This window comes from Balaenoptera musculus, chromosome 7, assembly GCF_009873245.2.
Source record: "Balaenoptera musculus isolate JJ_BM4_2016_0621 chromosome 7, mBalMus1.pri.v3, whole genome shotgun sequence".
NCBI classification, from domain to species: Eukaryota; Metazoa; Chordata; class Mammalia; order Artiodactyla; family Balaenopteridae; genus Balaenoptera; species Balaenoptera musculus.
The window spans coordinates 103,717,647-103,734,383 of NC_045791.1; the positions used below are offsets into that span (position 1 = coordinate 103,717,647).

Consider the following 16,737-nt stretch of genomic DNA (forward strand, 5'->3'; position numbering starts at 1 on the left):
GAAGCGTTGAAGTTAGGTGACAGCACAGGAGGAAAGGGGCTGGCACACTGAGGCCCAGAGGGAAGAGCCACATGTTGTGTACGATGTTACATCACCTCTTTCTTCCCGTGAAACAGTATAAATATTCATAAGGCCATGGTAATGAAGGAAAACTGGAAAAAATTAAATGGAGTAGCAATGGAAAAGGTCAAAGATAAATACATTCTCATCACCTGGAATGCGCAGAATATTAATGCGAGGCTCTCAGCAATACATTTTAAAAAAGAACATTTATATGACATCGTATTGTATTCTTCAACTTAGTTTTTGAATTTAAAACTAAATCTTTGATTTTTTTTCTCCATCAAACATAATATACTGACTTTTAAAATTGCTGCATAGTATCCCATTGCATACTACAGCTTAACTTTTTAATCATTCACTGCTCTATTGTTAGAGATACAGAACATCTGTAACTTTTTTAAAATTTTTATTGGAGTATAGTTGCTTTACTATAATGTAAATTTGTGTATTTGAAAATATTTGTATGTAATACAAAACTCAAAATTATTAATATTGGTTACTCAGAAAAGAAAGATGGAGTTTGACTGGGAATAATGATATTTATATTTTAAAAAATACTACTTTTAAATTTTTTGAATTGCTTATAACTATTATAATAAGAATGGGATCCTAGTAGTGTTTAAATAAAAGTATATAAAATAAAATTTTAAAACAAACATTTATGGAAAGCTGGTAATGGCAACCAAGTTTGTCTCTCAAAGACACAAAAGGGATTCCTTTGCTCTGTTGCAGAGAAATATTAAAACTCCTTGGAACCTTAGTTATGTAAGGGAATCTACGGAGAGTGAGGGAAAGAGAGGAGACAGTTCCTGAAAGGGCCTCAAGTTTCTTTCTAGGAAGGAGCGGCAGTGACTAAACACAGCAGCACAACTCTGGAACTTTCCTCTCCCTTCAGCATGGAAGTTTTCTCCCACCTGCATTGGCATCACTTTGTTCATCCGTTGAATGAATGCCATTGTATTCTTCAAAACAGTCTTTTGGTTCTTAGCTAAAAATGTATTCATGTCTATAGAGCCCAGTATTGTAAAAAAAAAAAGTAATTATTATAAGAAGTTGCTTTAAAAAAAATTAAACTCTCAAAAAGAGAGTTCAACACTTGTCAATGTAGTAAGCATAAGGCTTCCACAATGATTACAAAAGATAAATCTTGTTTCTTTACGATAAAAGGATTTTGTAAAAAGAAGTAGCTGGCCATGTGTAGGTGTTGCCAATTTATCATTGTGAGGAAGACAGCCATTCTCTCGGAAGGAGCTTGTGAAACAAGACTGCTATTTTTAAAAAGAATAACACTAAAAGAGGGTGAGCTCCATTACAAAGCCACAAAAAACAGGAGGCTCTAGTTAGGAAACTTAAAAAGATATCAGATCACAAATTTTCAAAGTGCAAAATAATGGTTTAGATAAATAAAGGATCAAAATCATTGTCTCCTCATCATAACCCAAAGTATAAGTTTTGAGAAAGGATTCCTTAATTTAGTTATTAACATATCAAATTAATTTTTGGAAATTATTCCTCTAAGGAACATTTCAACCAAAGACATGTTTTTCCATGAAATTTTCTGGTAGCAAAATGAACACAAATCATGCTGGAGTTCATAAAATTTCTTGTACCTCAAAAGAATAAATTAATATTAACACTGGAAAATCTTTATTAATATTCATCCCTGATATACTGCTATACTCCCAATATATATACTCCCAATATCAGTCTAAATCACGGTTATGTTAAAACCCAAAGTAGTATAAAATGTAAGATAACATTTCGAATGTATATATTTCGGTAAAATTAATGACATTTTAAAGAGTAGTGATAACTCATACATTTTCTTGAAATGTTAGCTCCATGTCATAGAACAGGCTAATCTACTAAAAAGAAAAACTAAAAAGATTAATATAAAATAAAATTGAAACTATGGATCAAAATATACAAACTATTTCCTTTTAAATAAATTGTTACAACAGATATGGAAGCAAATAATAGTTACTTGTACTGGAGAGTAAAATTTAGATTTGACTGTTGACAACACTTCATCACACAATTTCTAACTAATAATCTAGTACTGTATCCATCTTAATAGCCAAAAACTGGTCCAAAGTTGAATACCGTCCCCTCTTTTACCAGCATGTCCATTCCCCAAGCTGATTTCTTCTTACCTTGTCTCTGCCCAATAAAATCCCTGCCCCCCACCCCAGTTGGATTTCCAAAGATTGGGAAATGACCTTATCACCAGAGAAGGATCAAATATAAAATACAATATAAATTATACAGAGCTGAGCATTTCATTTTCCCAGTTTGTCGTCATTCCATTTGCATCAAACACATATCTTGGAGAATACACCTTGATGCTTCCATTTAATTTAGCAAAATATTTAGTGTACCTCAGAAAAAAATTGTGAAAGCAACCAAAAGCATCCCTAACATTTGTAATTTATATTTTCACATCCATTTTCATTAAACCCTTTCAACACCCCTGAGAGACAGGTGCTGCCTCTACCCCCTAGTTCCCTCATCCTCCAGGTGAGGACTGTTAGAATATATGATTGGACAGGACAAGGTATTAACAGCAGGATGCAGAGGGCCACTTGGGTGCACGGGACTGGGATGAGTAGAGTCTGAACTTGAGCTTGTGTCTTTGAGTTGAGGCTGCAGGACGGAACAAGTCTGAATAAAGTCGGGAAGTTATCAGCATGGTAAGCGGCTAGAGTTACAACTCCCAACCCCGGAATGAAGAGAACTGGCAGAATACAGTCAGAACGCTAAACCAGGGGAAAGTCCACTGGAAACTGCCCAAGCTTAGCCCTTGAGGGGAGCAGGAGGTAGGGGGGTGAGGGGAGGGTCAGGAAGAATCATACTTTCTGAAGGTCATCTCTCCTCCAGGGCAGAGGAATCTAAAAACAGCTAATTGGACGTGTGGTAGTTTAGAGAAAGGTAAATGACAGATTTAACCATGTTAGAGAAAATGTGAAAACTCAGAAGTGACCCATGGAGGAAGGTAGTGTGGGCAAGAGGGACCCCAAAGAGAGTTGTGATCCCCCCAAGTTATTCTGAGTCAGAGGTTCAGAAATGATAAATCATTTGCTCAGGTGCTGAGCCCAGGGCCCTGGGTCAGGCCAACATCAAGTGGAAACCAAGCTTCTTCTGAGACACCAACACTCAATGCCTCAAGTTGCCCACAATTCCGGGAGAAAGAAATGAAAGAGTCAAAATTGAACCCGAGGACTTCCCTGGTGGCGCAGTGGTTAAGAGTCCGCCTGCCAATGCAGGGGACACAGATTCGAGCCCTGGTCCAGGAAGATCCCACATGCCATGAAGCAACTAAGCCTGTGTGCCACAGCTACTGAGCCTGCGCTCTAGAGCTCACGAGCCACAACTACTGAGCCCGCGTGCCGCAACTACTGAAGCCCGCACGCCTAGAGCCCGTGCTCCGCAACAAGAGAAGCCACCGCCCTGAGAAACCTGCGCACCGCAATGAAGAGTAGCCCCCGCTCACTGCAACTAGAGAAAGCCCGCATGCAGCAATGAAGACCCAATGCAACAAAAATAAATTAATTAAAAAAAAAAATGAAGCCGAGATTCACAGCATTAAATGCCAAAGACCACACATCTAGGACTCTTTGGCCAGAACTGGGATATAGTCTCTGGATTCCAAATCCCACAATTTTTCCATTTTGAGCCACACTGGAAATATTATCTTAGAAGCCAATTTTGATTGTAAGAAAAACCTCTCCTAAAATGGAGGAAATTATGCTGATGGCTAGAATTCAGATTATCTGGGCAAAATTCCCTATATACTATCGCTAAACACCAAACCGAGGTTGGGTTGAACCAGATGCGGTTTCGGATACAAGATTTCCGTAACTCACCGATGAAGTGATTGTGCCCCAAGGCAAGCATCTCCTCCAAGAGGACGAGGCCCCCGGGAGTCTGGAGGAGCGTCACGCTCCGTCCATCTATGAGGGAGCACTGTTGAAATCCCGTGGCCGTGACCTTCCACAGCAAAATCAGTGAGGCAGTGGCATCTTGACGAATTCTGAAAATGAGAACGATGTCAATGGGAAGTCCCTTGCAGAAAAATTCATCTTAGAATCAGGCCATCAAATTCAAAATAAAAATAAAGACGGCACATACATCCATAAAAGTATTGGGAAATGGAGGAAATGACCTTCTAAACAGGAGCCCATTTCATGCGGACTCACGGCCGTCATTTCCCACACCGTTAGAAATGGCTGTCTCCCGTTTGATCAAGAACATACCACAAAATCACTAATAGATAACTCACCTCTGGGTAACAATTTTCATCAATGATAAAAGGGTATATTGAGCTTAGAGACAACTCCTTCCATAACCACACAATATAAAGAGTCCCACTAAAATTTATTATAAATGTGTAATACATTCCCAAACCACCTGAGTGGTGCTGCTAAAATAAGTGAAAGTGTGTCACCTCCCATGCTTCTGGCCTCCTCTGGTTTCTTCTTGCTTTCAGGATAAAATCCAAAGAATGAGATGCCCTAGACGACTAACCCACCCCGGCCTCAGTTCCCTCTCAGCCTCGGATCCTACAGTTCCATCCTTGCCACCCGGCACAATGGCCACGAGGAGCTACTGTCTCTTCCCCGGGCAGGTGCTGTCCCGGGTCCCAGCCTTTGCCTGCCCCTCCAGCTGGGAGCTGTGTCATTCTTCAAGGCTTAGCCCACTAGCACCCCTCCTCTGAGACCCCCTGCACCCACCTTCCCGGCAACCAGAAGTTGCCTGTCCTGCCTCTGTGCTGCCGGGGAAGGAGGGTCGCGGTGCACAGAGCTGCACACCCCAGGGCAGAGCTCCTGGCTTGCAGCAGGGGGCCCAATAAAGGGTTGATAAATGATCAAATTCATGAATAAATGAAAGTGTAAGGAGCTAGTAACGCTCCCACGTGAATTCAGCACCCAGAGATCATTCAGCACTCCCATCTTACTCAGTCTGGGTCAGACTCTGCTATTTCTGTCCAGATCTGCAGCCTCAGAGAGTCGGGGAATTTCAGATTTTTTGAGGGCGGGGGTGAGAAAGAAAGCATTTAAAAGGATAGATCAGAACTATTCAGAAAGGCTTATGAAAGTAAAACAATATGACCTAGACAAGAAAGAACTGGTTTCATAAACATAAAGGCAACTAAATGATCCCAATTTCCCTGAAACCAGCTCTGGACGGTGGAGTTTCATCTTTGGTACGAGCAACGGAACACTTAGGACAGGGGTCCCCCTACTGGCAGAACTCAGAGCTGCCTCAGATGCCACGCCCTTCTCCCTACAGGGATTTCTTCCCTGTGCCCGGAGTTCACTGCCCATCCTGGCTTTTCCTACCAGAAGAGTTCAAGGCAGGGGGCAGGGGATGCAGGGGCAGTGGAACAAAGCCCCTCTCCCGAACATTTCCAGGGACTCCGTTGTTTAGAAGGGAAGGTGGGCAAAAATGACCCTGTGTAAGTGAAGAGTGGGTCTCCAGTGCCCACTGCCCCCTTAAAATGGAGCGATGCAGCACACTGGTCAACCAGGACCAGGGCCAAGTGTCCCCCTGTCTTCTGAAGTCCCTGAAGGCTAGAGAGCAAATGTCCGTTTCAGTGCATGAGGAGGTAGGATGGGGAGCGCCCGTTAATAGCAACAGAGAAGGACGGACGGGCGGTGGGAGTTGTCAGACAGGTGCGCGGGGCGGTGCTCCAGGCAGCATGACTCGCCAGCAAAGCAGAGCTCCTGGCGCCCTGCCCTGCAGGGGCTGTCGGCACTGCTTCCCTTTGCCTCCTCCCCATCCCCACCAGTGACAACCCGCCGAGTGTAATTTGAAGGAGCTTAAATTTAAAACACAGCAAAACACTTGTCTCACCTGCTTGTTTTTAAAGAGACAACTGTAATGTTTGGATCTTACATGTGGGGTAAGTTATGCATACGAATTTAACTAATGGCCCACTAAAATCAGAAGGAGCCAAAGAATCTGGGGAGCAAAAGTCATTTGAGAAGAGAAGGGTCTGGCTCTAGGTCTTAGCTAAGGCACCTGGGTTTCCTATCTCCCACCTAACTCATCCAATCCAGCCTTCCTGGAATCCTCTCCTCTGAAATCGCTCCCTCTAGTTTTTGAGGGACAGAGGCCATATCTACACACGGAACCATTCATGATTCTCACTGGACTGACCAGTTATGGACCAGTTGTGTGAACAGACACCACCCAGCAGACAGTCACAGCATCAAACATAATCATTTTTAACTGGGAGTTTATTCTTACTTGACTGAAGTGTTCTGTGGCACTTCGAAGGACACCAGACGGCCACCCGCAGAGCTGTTAGAACTGGCATTCCCACAGGCAATATCTGGAATCACCTGGAGGAACAAAGAACAAAAACAAAGAAGACAAGTTATGGGGGTTAATCGTGGTGCAAGATAACATCAGGAAGCAAGATTTCATGAGCTGCCTCCACTCCATTCCCTTGGGTGAGGCTGGGGACGGCCACTTGAGAGGCCAAGTGAAATCTTACAAACTCTAACCAAAATGAAAGCTTTGCCATTTGAGTTTCTGAAATGCAAAAGCTTTGCTGAGAGACGTCTACACATTCCCGGGATGACTACAGCTGCTGATAGGACGTTGTGCGGAAGGGCGGAAGATCTGCTCCCCTCTCTCTTTCATCCTGCAAGCAGTCATGGGCCTCTGTTCTCTGCTCAGTCTGCGGATAACGAGGGACTAAATGCTTAGAGAACAAGGAGGTGGCCTTAAAGGACTAGCTTCCATGCCACGGGTAGAAATCTCAATGACTAGGAGAATGAGCTTTCCAGAGAGCAATAGACGTGTCTGGTCTGAATGACCGTGCTCTGTGCAGAGGTGTACGTAGGAGCACGTGCTAAGGCCAGGTAGCTGGGAGCTGCCCTTTTTTTCCCCTGTGGACCAGACCTTCATTTTTAAGTAACGTGTTCCGGAAAGTATTATACTGATGTGTGCAAAAAAAGGAGCTCAAGGGGGGAAACTGTGCTCATCAGGAAGCATATTGCTAACACTTGAGCTGTGTCCAGTGAGGTGCCTCTGGCCTGTTTATTCATTCATTCCTCATGCTGTGATCACTGTACTCATCCCAAGAGTCAAAACAAAAGGGTATTAAAAGTGTTCGTCAGGGCTTCCCTGGTGGCGCAGTGGTTGAGAATCTGCCTGCCAATGCAGGGAACACAGGTTCGAGCCCTGGTCTGGGAAGATCCCGCATGCCGCGGAGCAACTAAGCCCGTGAGCCACAACTACTGAGCCTGCGCGTCTGGAGCCTGTGCTCCGCAACAAGAGAGGCCGCGATAGTGAGAGGCCCGCGCACCGCGATGAAGAGTGGACCCCGCTCGCCGCAACTAGAGAAAGCCCTCGCACAGAAACGAAGACCCAGCACAGCCAAAGATGAAAATAAATAAATTAATTAATTAAAATTATAAAAAAAAAAAAAAAAAAGTGTTCGTCATCACTGAATTAACTGAGAACAATACAGAAATTCTCTGCACTTTCACCCCACTCCCAACATGTAGAATTTATTGTCCAGAAATATATTCACGTGTTCCTCTGCAACTTTTAACCTGCTTCTTGAACAGCCTACAAAATAACCGCATGACACGAATATGAGGCAATTCTTTTTTATATTTACCAACTGTAGGATAGCATGTCTTTGAATAAATAGGTTGAAACGGTTGGCTGGGGAGAAATTTTCTTTAAAGGACACTTCCTTGATAAACATGGGACCAAATCTAATTCACATTCAAGAAGTGAGTCATTCAGCAAAGAGATATTAAAATCCTAACTTCAAAACATCCATTACAAATCTGAAATCAGAACAAGTTCACAGTTTTTTAGGTAGGATAAAAACACTGCCCTGCGGTCTGGATGGGGTCTTCACAAATTGTGTGGCAATGAAAAAAAAAAGTGGGTCAACTGGTTAAAATCACCCAGAAACATCAAACAAGAAATGCTGCCTTACTTCTTTTATAACAATAATCGAAATTTCTAGACATATTCTTTGGCTCTAAAAATGCTACACAAAGATCTATGTAGGGTTTTTTTTTTCATTTAAGCTACAAAACCTGTAACAATATACAACCACAGGTCTATACGGAAGTCATATAAAGGACACGATATGGAGTGGAATTACACTTTATCGATGTTACCTCAAACTCACGTTTTGTATTTGTTCTTCTATTCTTCTAGCTAGCAAACTTATACTTTATGTCATCTTTTAAAGGTCTGCTGGAAAATCCTCAGAATGGGACTTTTGATGAGCTTGAAAATCCAATAAGCCAAACCCAGACTGGACAAGATTCAATAAACAGAATTTGCTGTTGCCAAAATGAATAAAATTTGGAAATCTCATTCTCGAATGCATTTCCAAAATATTTTAAAAATCAGTGATAGCGTTTTTTTTTTCTAAATCCCACTGAAGTGCTGCAACTTACCACCAAAAGAACCTAAACAATAACAAACAAACAAAAAATGGAGCATAAAATTCCATGAAGGAAAATTAGGTCAATAATGGAGGGTCTGTAATATGTTCATTTATAATATTCTTCATTGAGCTGCCTGTCCCCAAATCTAAGATTATCTCATAGAAATATATGTGGTTATCATTCCAGAAAATAACTTCATTCATTTTCTTCTCTTGCTTACTCTTCTTATGCTCACAAAACAATCATAACCGAAACGTCCCATTTACGCAACCAGGAGAGATTTCCTACACACAGAGGCAGAAAGGAAAAAAAGTTTGGCATATCTTTTGTTCAATGTGTAACTTCAAGGTCTTGCATTTTTATTGCTGATATCAGAACCACTGGAATTATTTTAACTGTACTGGTTTCTTCCATAAAAGCACATGCACTAAAATGTCCTCACCTCCACTTGATCCCATTTCATTTCTACAACTTTCTGCCCAGTTTTCGGCTGCCACGTTGGCAGGGTGATGGTGGCCTGAGAGCGGGGCAGGATTATGTCAGGCTCCTGGGTGGTGGGGACAGGCTGAAGCTGTCTGGGTGCCATGGACTTCGTCCAGCCAGAGGCGGGGACACTGGGAAGTGCCTGTTCACAGATTGGACCTTCATAGCCTTCACTGCAAATGCAGAGGTAGCCATTGCTGCTGTTGCTGCTGCTGCAGTTGCCATGGTGACACGGGTTGCTGGCGCAAGGATCCGCAACAAGCTGAAACGAGAACATAAATGGGTCAATTATTCCCTCATAAGAAAAGTGGCGCCGTCTCTGGGAAATGAGCTCCGTGGCTCAGAGCTGCAGCTCTAACGGAAACGCTGTTCCTGTGGAATATGCATTTTTAACTACTCGTGCTGTTTGGGGCAGGGGGGCCTCCCAAGGTCATCCCAACATTAACCCTCCCACAGATAACAGGCATCCAACAAGGAAGTATGTAGTTAGTGGGGAAGAGCCTCCCCCACCCCAAGGCCCTAAATAATGTTGATTTCAGGAACACTTACTTAGAGGAACTGTCTAAGGCAAAAATAGTTAAAACTGAGGCTTGTTAGGAATATACCAACTTTGACATTTTTAGCTGCCAGTCAACCGATACTAGGGATCTAAATTGAAATCTCCTCTTTCACATCCTGGACCATTCATTGCAAGGTTGCCTCATGAGAAATGACTGCCTAGTTTATCCCCCCTACAGATGCACTTACCTATGTCTTCCAATTTCCTACCTGATGAACAATTCTCTTTAAGGCGATGTTATTTAATTAAAAGCTTCCAAAATGATCAGCTTGCGTGACAATTGCATGCTAGAAGGGAGCATGGTGGTGACTTATATTAAGCAGAGTTCTATGAAAGTTTCTACCTGATTATTTTGGAAGGTGATTACAGAGAAATGTTACCCTGCTGGATGTGGAAGATAAAATTTCAGTTGCATATCTGTAAATTGTGTTCATGTTCTAAGGAAAGTGTTTATCGCTGAGTCCTTTGCTGACCTCTGACTTGCCATTTGTTATTACCTGGAGATGCTACAAAAACAATGTGAAATGAAGCAGCGTAACAATGCTTCTCTCCAGACAGCCCAAGGGTTCAGGCATGTTCACAGAGCTTATTCAGTTATCATTTGCTTCTGTGATAACAGAAAATTAGACCCTGGTTTCTCAGGGCTGGTAATAGAATTGAGTGAATAGACAACAGAGAAATGGGACCTTCAATTTCTCTTGTTGAAATGAGTTCACACTTAAACACACATGGATAGAATTCTGCCTGGAAAAACAGCTACTCGTTCTGCTAGTGACCCTTGTTACACAATTTCCAGCAAACTCCTTTAGGAAGATTAAGGGATTTTGGATTGAATAAAATGAAGCTCCAAAAATACCACATTGTCAATTCTATGCTCTCACTTGGCAAAACCTTCACAAAATCTCAGATAAGAGTAGGTGGATTGGTATCTGAAGAAAATATTTCAAGCGTAAATAATTTAAAATATTTACAATCTTTATCAACTCAAAGTAAAATCCAAACTCCTTCCACGGCAGACAAAGCCCTCCCTGAGCTGGCCCCCTCCTATCCCTGAGGTCCTCCCTTCCCACACTTTATCCTCTTCCCTTACATTCAACCCCCTTCACCTTCTTTATGTCCCTGCACTATGCCAAGGTCATTCCCACCCCAGGGCCTTTGCACCTGCTGGGCCCTCTGCCTGGAATGCTTTTCTCTCAGACTTTGCATGGCTCTCTACCTCATTTCACAAAGTTCTCTACTCAAATGTCACCTCCTCCGAGAAGCCTTCCCTCACCGTGAAATCTAAAATAAATCCCTTTTTTGTCTCCCAAAGACATGTGAGCCCCATCAGTGCATGGACTTATCTGCCACGTTCACAGCTCTATTCCCAGCATGTTGAGGAACACAGAAAACATGGTAGAGTTTCTTTTAAAAAGCACTGGAAAAATAAAGACAGATAGATCAATCAACATCTGAAAAGCAATGTGTGATAAGGAACAGACTGAACTGCTCCTTTAGTCCTGATACTGTTCCCGTGCTTTGGATTTATTTTTAGGAAGGCTTTGTGGAATGGGTATCACCTCAAGAAGGAGGAAGAATTTAATTAGCTAGGATAAAGGGGACATATAAACCAGGTTTCTGATATCAGCTCATCTGACGGTTGACCTAGTCACAAATTTAGACTTTTAACACATGCCTAAAAACATAGAAATACATTTAAATCATTTTTAAAAATTGGAGAGATCATTACAAAAATCAATTCTGGAAGTGCAGACCTCCATGGTGCAGCTCAGGGAATGACAAGGCAAAGACCACAAGGCAAAGATCACCAATCCGATGGCCAAAGATGCCCCAGGGCTTCTGTCCCATCGCCACAGCCTACTGCTGGCGACTGCCAGTCTCAGAGACCATCAAGGTGAGTCACTGTGTGAAGTCTGTCCCTTCGTGGGCAGTGTCGGGGTGGGTGCTGGCGGAGAGAGCTGGGTGGGAAGGGCAGCCCCCCAGGGCAAGGCCCAATTCACCAGGCCCAGGAGTCAGCTCCACCAAGTGAGGGAATAAAGAGCCGAAAGAAAAATATGCTGAGGATAAACAATACCATCTAAGTGCTGCTGTCTAGGCTTGATAGATGAGAGGAAAGCAGGGAGAGCATGGGATTCAATAAGGAATGACTAACGTAAAAGGCCGGGAGAAACGCTCTGGGTAGAGAAAAGAAGACAGAAGCTAAAAATTAAACTATCAGCTGTATAGATTTCTAAAGGGACTCAAAACAGTGAATGATGTGATGGTGCACACACGTACGCACATGTACACACACATGCACTGAATACAAAGCAGGGCGTTAAATGCACCGCGAGATCATTGATCTCGTCTTTAAAATAATCATGTCATATTCATGCTACTACCTTGGGTTTTCACCTAGTTGCTTCACTAACAATGACAATTACCTTCCTTTCTATCCTCTAACACTTCAGACTAGTTTCATTAAAAAGAAAACAATCTTTTCAGTTGCCTAACAGCAAATACAAGATAAAATGCAATCATTAAGCTTTAAGCAAAATCTTGGCATCATAAATATTTATTGTAAGTCCTGTTTTTCTGTACACAGCTTATTGAGTTGTTTTTTTAAGTTTGTATGTGTATTTTATCTCACAGGGAAAAAGTCCTGTTACAGAGGTCACTACTGCCCTTGAATCCCATTACATTTGAACTATAAGCAGAAAATAAGCAAACTGCCAAAATGCATAATGAGGCAAAATATCGTAATTAATAGACCTGACTTTGGGGATGCTCAAAATTCAAGGTGATACCTTCTTGGCTATAATTTCTAGCTTCTAATGATGGGGGGTAAAGGGATGAAGACTTTGTAATATCAGCAGGAAGAGCAAAGAGAAAGCCTGTGGGGTAATGGTTTTCTGCTTACAGCAACCAACAAGCTCATTTATTAAATGCTGTATGTTCATTGCATCAGATTAATTCATCTATTTAAACCAAATTTTTTCACATCATAGAGCTAAGTTAAAACTATTCTTTTCACATTTTATTTTCAACTTTTCACCTATGTCAAATAATTTATACTACAATCAAGAGCGCTTATGGGGGGTGCATACAGGGTGAGGTCAGAGCGAAGGTGCCTGCCAGCCCCAGGACTCATGATTTGAAGGTAGTCTCATGTGACACTTTAGCCGTGACCTGTTTTCCTTCCCTAAACTGAGTGCTGCCCATGTTTTTGGCAATTCCAGTGCCCTCTGCAGCATACAAACAGAAGGATGAAAGGTCAAACTTAAAACAGATATAAAAGACGCCCACTTACAGGGTCGTTAAGATACAATACGTCAAAGCTACCAGGGTCGCTGCAAAGTGCCGCCCGCAAACACCTTCGTCTGCCTTACCTGGTGATGGTGGGGGCTGGGAGAAACATAACCACCTTCCTGATCCTTCCATGCTAGTTTAGACACTCGGTGGGCTTTGTTCCAACTTCTGTACTTTTACAGAAAACTCAACATGGCTGATCAGTAATTCAAGTGCCATTTATCCGGCACTTATGATGTTCCAGGTAGGATGCCTAGAAGAGGGGTCAGGAGGATGAAGAGAGCCCAGTCCCAGCCCTCAGAGAACTCTCAGTCCAGCAAAAGGGTAAGACACATGAACCTGGACGTGCCCTGAGCCGTCTGTTAACTAACACCCTGCACGTATGCGTGTCAACCATTACGAGCGTGTGTTTGATTGAGTTAAAGTTCTTAACACTGAAAAAGAGAATGGGCTTGATGATTGCAGCTAAGAAATGAGCAGCTTACGAGCAGGTCTCAGAAACCATCTCTTAGGTGGCAGTGGCAGCTCTCACAAAAGCAGCAACAGAAAAGAATTTTCTAGGCGAAAATGGAGGCAGGTGAGCCCCCAGCATCCTGGTGACAGCCCTGGTGCGCAGGTGGCTGGGCGGCTTGGGCGAGCTGCTTGCCTGCTCTGGATACACATTCCTCGCACATCCAGGGGCTGGGGTGGAACAGGTCAAGTTCTGCTCCAGCTCTGCGGTTAAGGTTCCTATTGACATGACTGTTTTCAGAGGGTCCAGAGGAGCACAGAGCAAACCCGGGGTCACCTCCCTCCCTCATTTATACCCACGTTCAGTGGGCAGAGTCATCCAAACAATGGGAAGAGTGTCTGAGGAAACGGACGCAAAGAAGCCCAGGAGGAGAGCCTACAAACACTGATGGAACACGCCACTTGGCCCAGGCCACGCAGGTCACCTGCGGGGAGGGAGGGACACGGTGGCCTCGGGGCACTGAGAGAGGAGTGTAGACACAGACGGGAAATAACCGAGGCGGAGTTTGTGTGTGGCATTAAGAAATAAGTAGAATGGGCCAGAGTTTTAGTAAACTGTCTGAGCAGCAGAATCAATTAAGGAACTTTTAATACAGATTTTGATACAGATATTCGTATTTTAGGAAGAAGAGGTGACTTATTAAGTAAGGAACAAAAACAAAAGCCTGAAAGCAGGATTTTTCAACTTGTGCACTAGTGACTCTTTGGGCTGGGCATTCTTTGGCATAGGGGTTGCCCTGTACATTGTAGGATGTTGAACAGCATCCCTCATCCTCACTTGCTGGATGCCAAGAGAACCCTCCCACCAACAATGGCAGCTGTGACAACCAAAAACGTCTCCAGACATTGCCAGTGTCCCCTGGGGAAAAGCCACCCCCAGTTGAGAACCACTGTCTCAAAGGAACAGATTGAAGCATTTTATTCCATCAAAATGTTTTGAAAATCCATAAGACTCCATAAATAAAGTCAAAAGGCAACAATATGGTGGAGGAAAATATGTACCACCTATTACAAAGGACTAAGTCCTTTACAATATAGATTCCTAGATATCAATAAAAGAGAAATACCTCAGTAAAAAGGACAAAGAAACTGGCAATATGCAGAATGATTTGTACAGAATCGTGCCATTTTTATACTACTTTTAAACACAATGTTACATATTCACTTGTATGTGTATAAGTACAAATAAAAATTTTTTAAAGTAGAAAGGACCATCATTTTAGTAATTTGTCTGAGCAGCAGAATCCTTTAAGGAACGTTTTAAAATACAGATTCCCCAGCTCCAAGCTGCTAATCAAAAACTCTGAGGGTGTGGCACTATCAAAGGAATAACTTATCTGGATAATCCACGATGAAGAAAGACCACAATAAAGGGTCACACTCCACCTCCCCTACCCTGGAAGAAATGTGGAAATTCTCCCCCTCCCCTCCCACCCATCAACTGAACTATATGGAGGTGAATGATGGACAGCCCACTGCAGAGGCTAAACAGAGAAACAGGTGGAACCCTGGAGGAGGGTGGGTGGAGAGGAGCCACCCACCCCAAGGGTCTTGAGATAGCAGGAGAGTGTCTGCATCTGCCAGCTGGGGGAGAGGGACCAGGACAAAGAAGACCCCAGAACTTGGAGTTTGGGGTTTCTGGAAAAATGATAATAATCAATTGCTCATGAAGCACTGGGGTACAGCAGAGAAAGCCTGGGGCTCTACTCCCATTTGTGGGTGATCTTGGACCAGGCAAGGAAGGCTCCTGGGGCTCAAGCTTCTCAATTGTAAAAGGAAGGGATGGGACCAGAGAACCCTAATGTCCTTTCAGTTCTTCATGTCATGTTTCTTGTCCAAAACAGGAACTGCACTGGTTAGAAATGTCATCTTCATGCTTAAAGACAAATGCGCACTGTTGGGGTCCAACTGTCACAGTATTTTTGTCTTAAAAAGGAATTTTTCCCACTTTCTTCAATAAAGATCTCAACTATATTGCAACACCAACTGCTTACCCACTAGGAGTAAAAATGTGCGAAAAAAAAAAAATCACTACCGTGCTTATGCCAGTAGTAGTCTTGGCCAAGAAATGCATCCCATGAATTTTTTTTTCCTGAATCCAAATAATAAAAGTGCTCATTCACTTTACTGAAACAAGAACTATATATCTTAGTGAAATACACTAAATAAGCTTAATTCCCACGTGTTTTGGTATTTCTTTACTTCTGTATTAGGGACTCTAAATTACTTGAAAAATTATTCTAGGACTAATCTGGGCAGTCCACTTTTCCCTTCAATTCTGAGTCACTTTCTTGAAATCAGCCTGTCCTGGTTTTTGCATGTGGGTTGAGTCACATCTGAAAGTAGGCTAAAAGGAAATTACAAGCAGAATTCAAACTTTTGACATGAAATGAATCCATTAAAAATAAACCACTGCTTGTCCAATTATTTTCCAACTTTTCCATGGTACCTCTTTAAAACCTGATACTTTTAGAAATTATCTTGAAATTGCACTCCCTTTGCTGTAGTCCAGCTAACACACACCGTCAGTACTCATACTGATGAATCTTTAATCCCTGCTCGTTGCAGATATATCAAAATTAAATAACTGTTCTTCAGAAACTTGGCAAACCCTTTGTCGCTTGCTCTCCATATTCAACTGAATTCTAAGAGATAACATTCAACTGCATTTACTGGCATGGGCACACCAGCCTCAATGAAATGCTTTTTTTTCTTCTTTTTTCTTTTAATCATTCAAAAACCAATTCCTTGAATCAGAAACTTACAGAAAAATTCCAGTGCATATATTCTTGTCCCATCTCTCATCACAGACACTCATACATCCCAGCAAACTCTTTTTACAAAACAACAATGTCATGAATACAGGAAATATGTCAACTTTTACCTCCCTGCCTATTCATGAAAAGAAGCCTGCAGCCAAATGGGAATGAAACTTCCTATGAAGATCATATGATCATCTCCACCGATGCAATAAAAGCATTTTACTAAATTCAACATCCATTTAAAGTGAAGATGTTTAGAAAACTAGGAATACAAGAGAACTTCTTTATTCTGATAAAGAGTATCTACAAAAAAACCTTCAGAATGTAATATTTATCGGTGAAATGTTGAAAAAGTTCTCTCTGAAATTGAGAACAAAGGAACTGAACACTACACTAAAGGTCCTAGCCAGTGCAAGGAGGCAAGAGTAAAAAGAAGTTACAAGGATTGAATAGGAACAAAATTGTCATGATTCACAGACTATGTGATTATGCATGCAGATAAGTTATTAGAATATGGAACTTCAGCAGGTTTGCTAGATGCAAGGTCAAAAGGTTTTTTTAAAAAAAAAAAAAGAAAAAGAACAATTGCATCTCCATGTAGCAGAAACAAAAAATAAAATCTTTTGAAAGGTGTTGTTTACAATAT

General features: G+C 42.2%; 1 protein-coding gene across 1 annotated transcript in view; it reads right to left on the reverse strand.

Moving 5' to 3' along the window:
• DNER (delta/notch like EGF repeat containing) overlaps positions 1-16,737 on the reverse strand; it is a 333,091-nt gene that overhangs the window by 198,148 nt on the left and 118,206 nt on the right. Inside the window, exons 2-4 of the mRNA XM_036858573.1 lie at positions 8,932-9,234; positions 6,313-6,407; positions 3,927-4,093 (exon numbers count right to left, since the gene is read on the reverse strand). Of these exons, the coding sequence (XP_036714468.1) occupies positions 3,927-4,093; positions 6,313-6,407; positions 8,932-9,234 (565 nt within the window). The remainder of the gene's footprint in view (positions 1-3,926; positions 4,094-6,312; positions 6,408-8,931; positions 9,235-16,737) is intronic.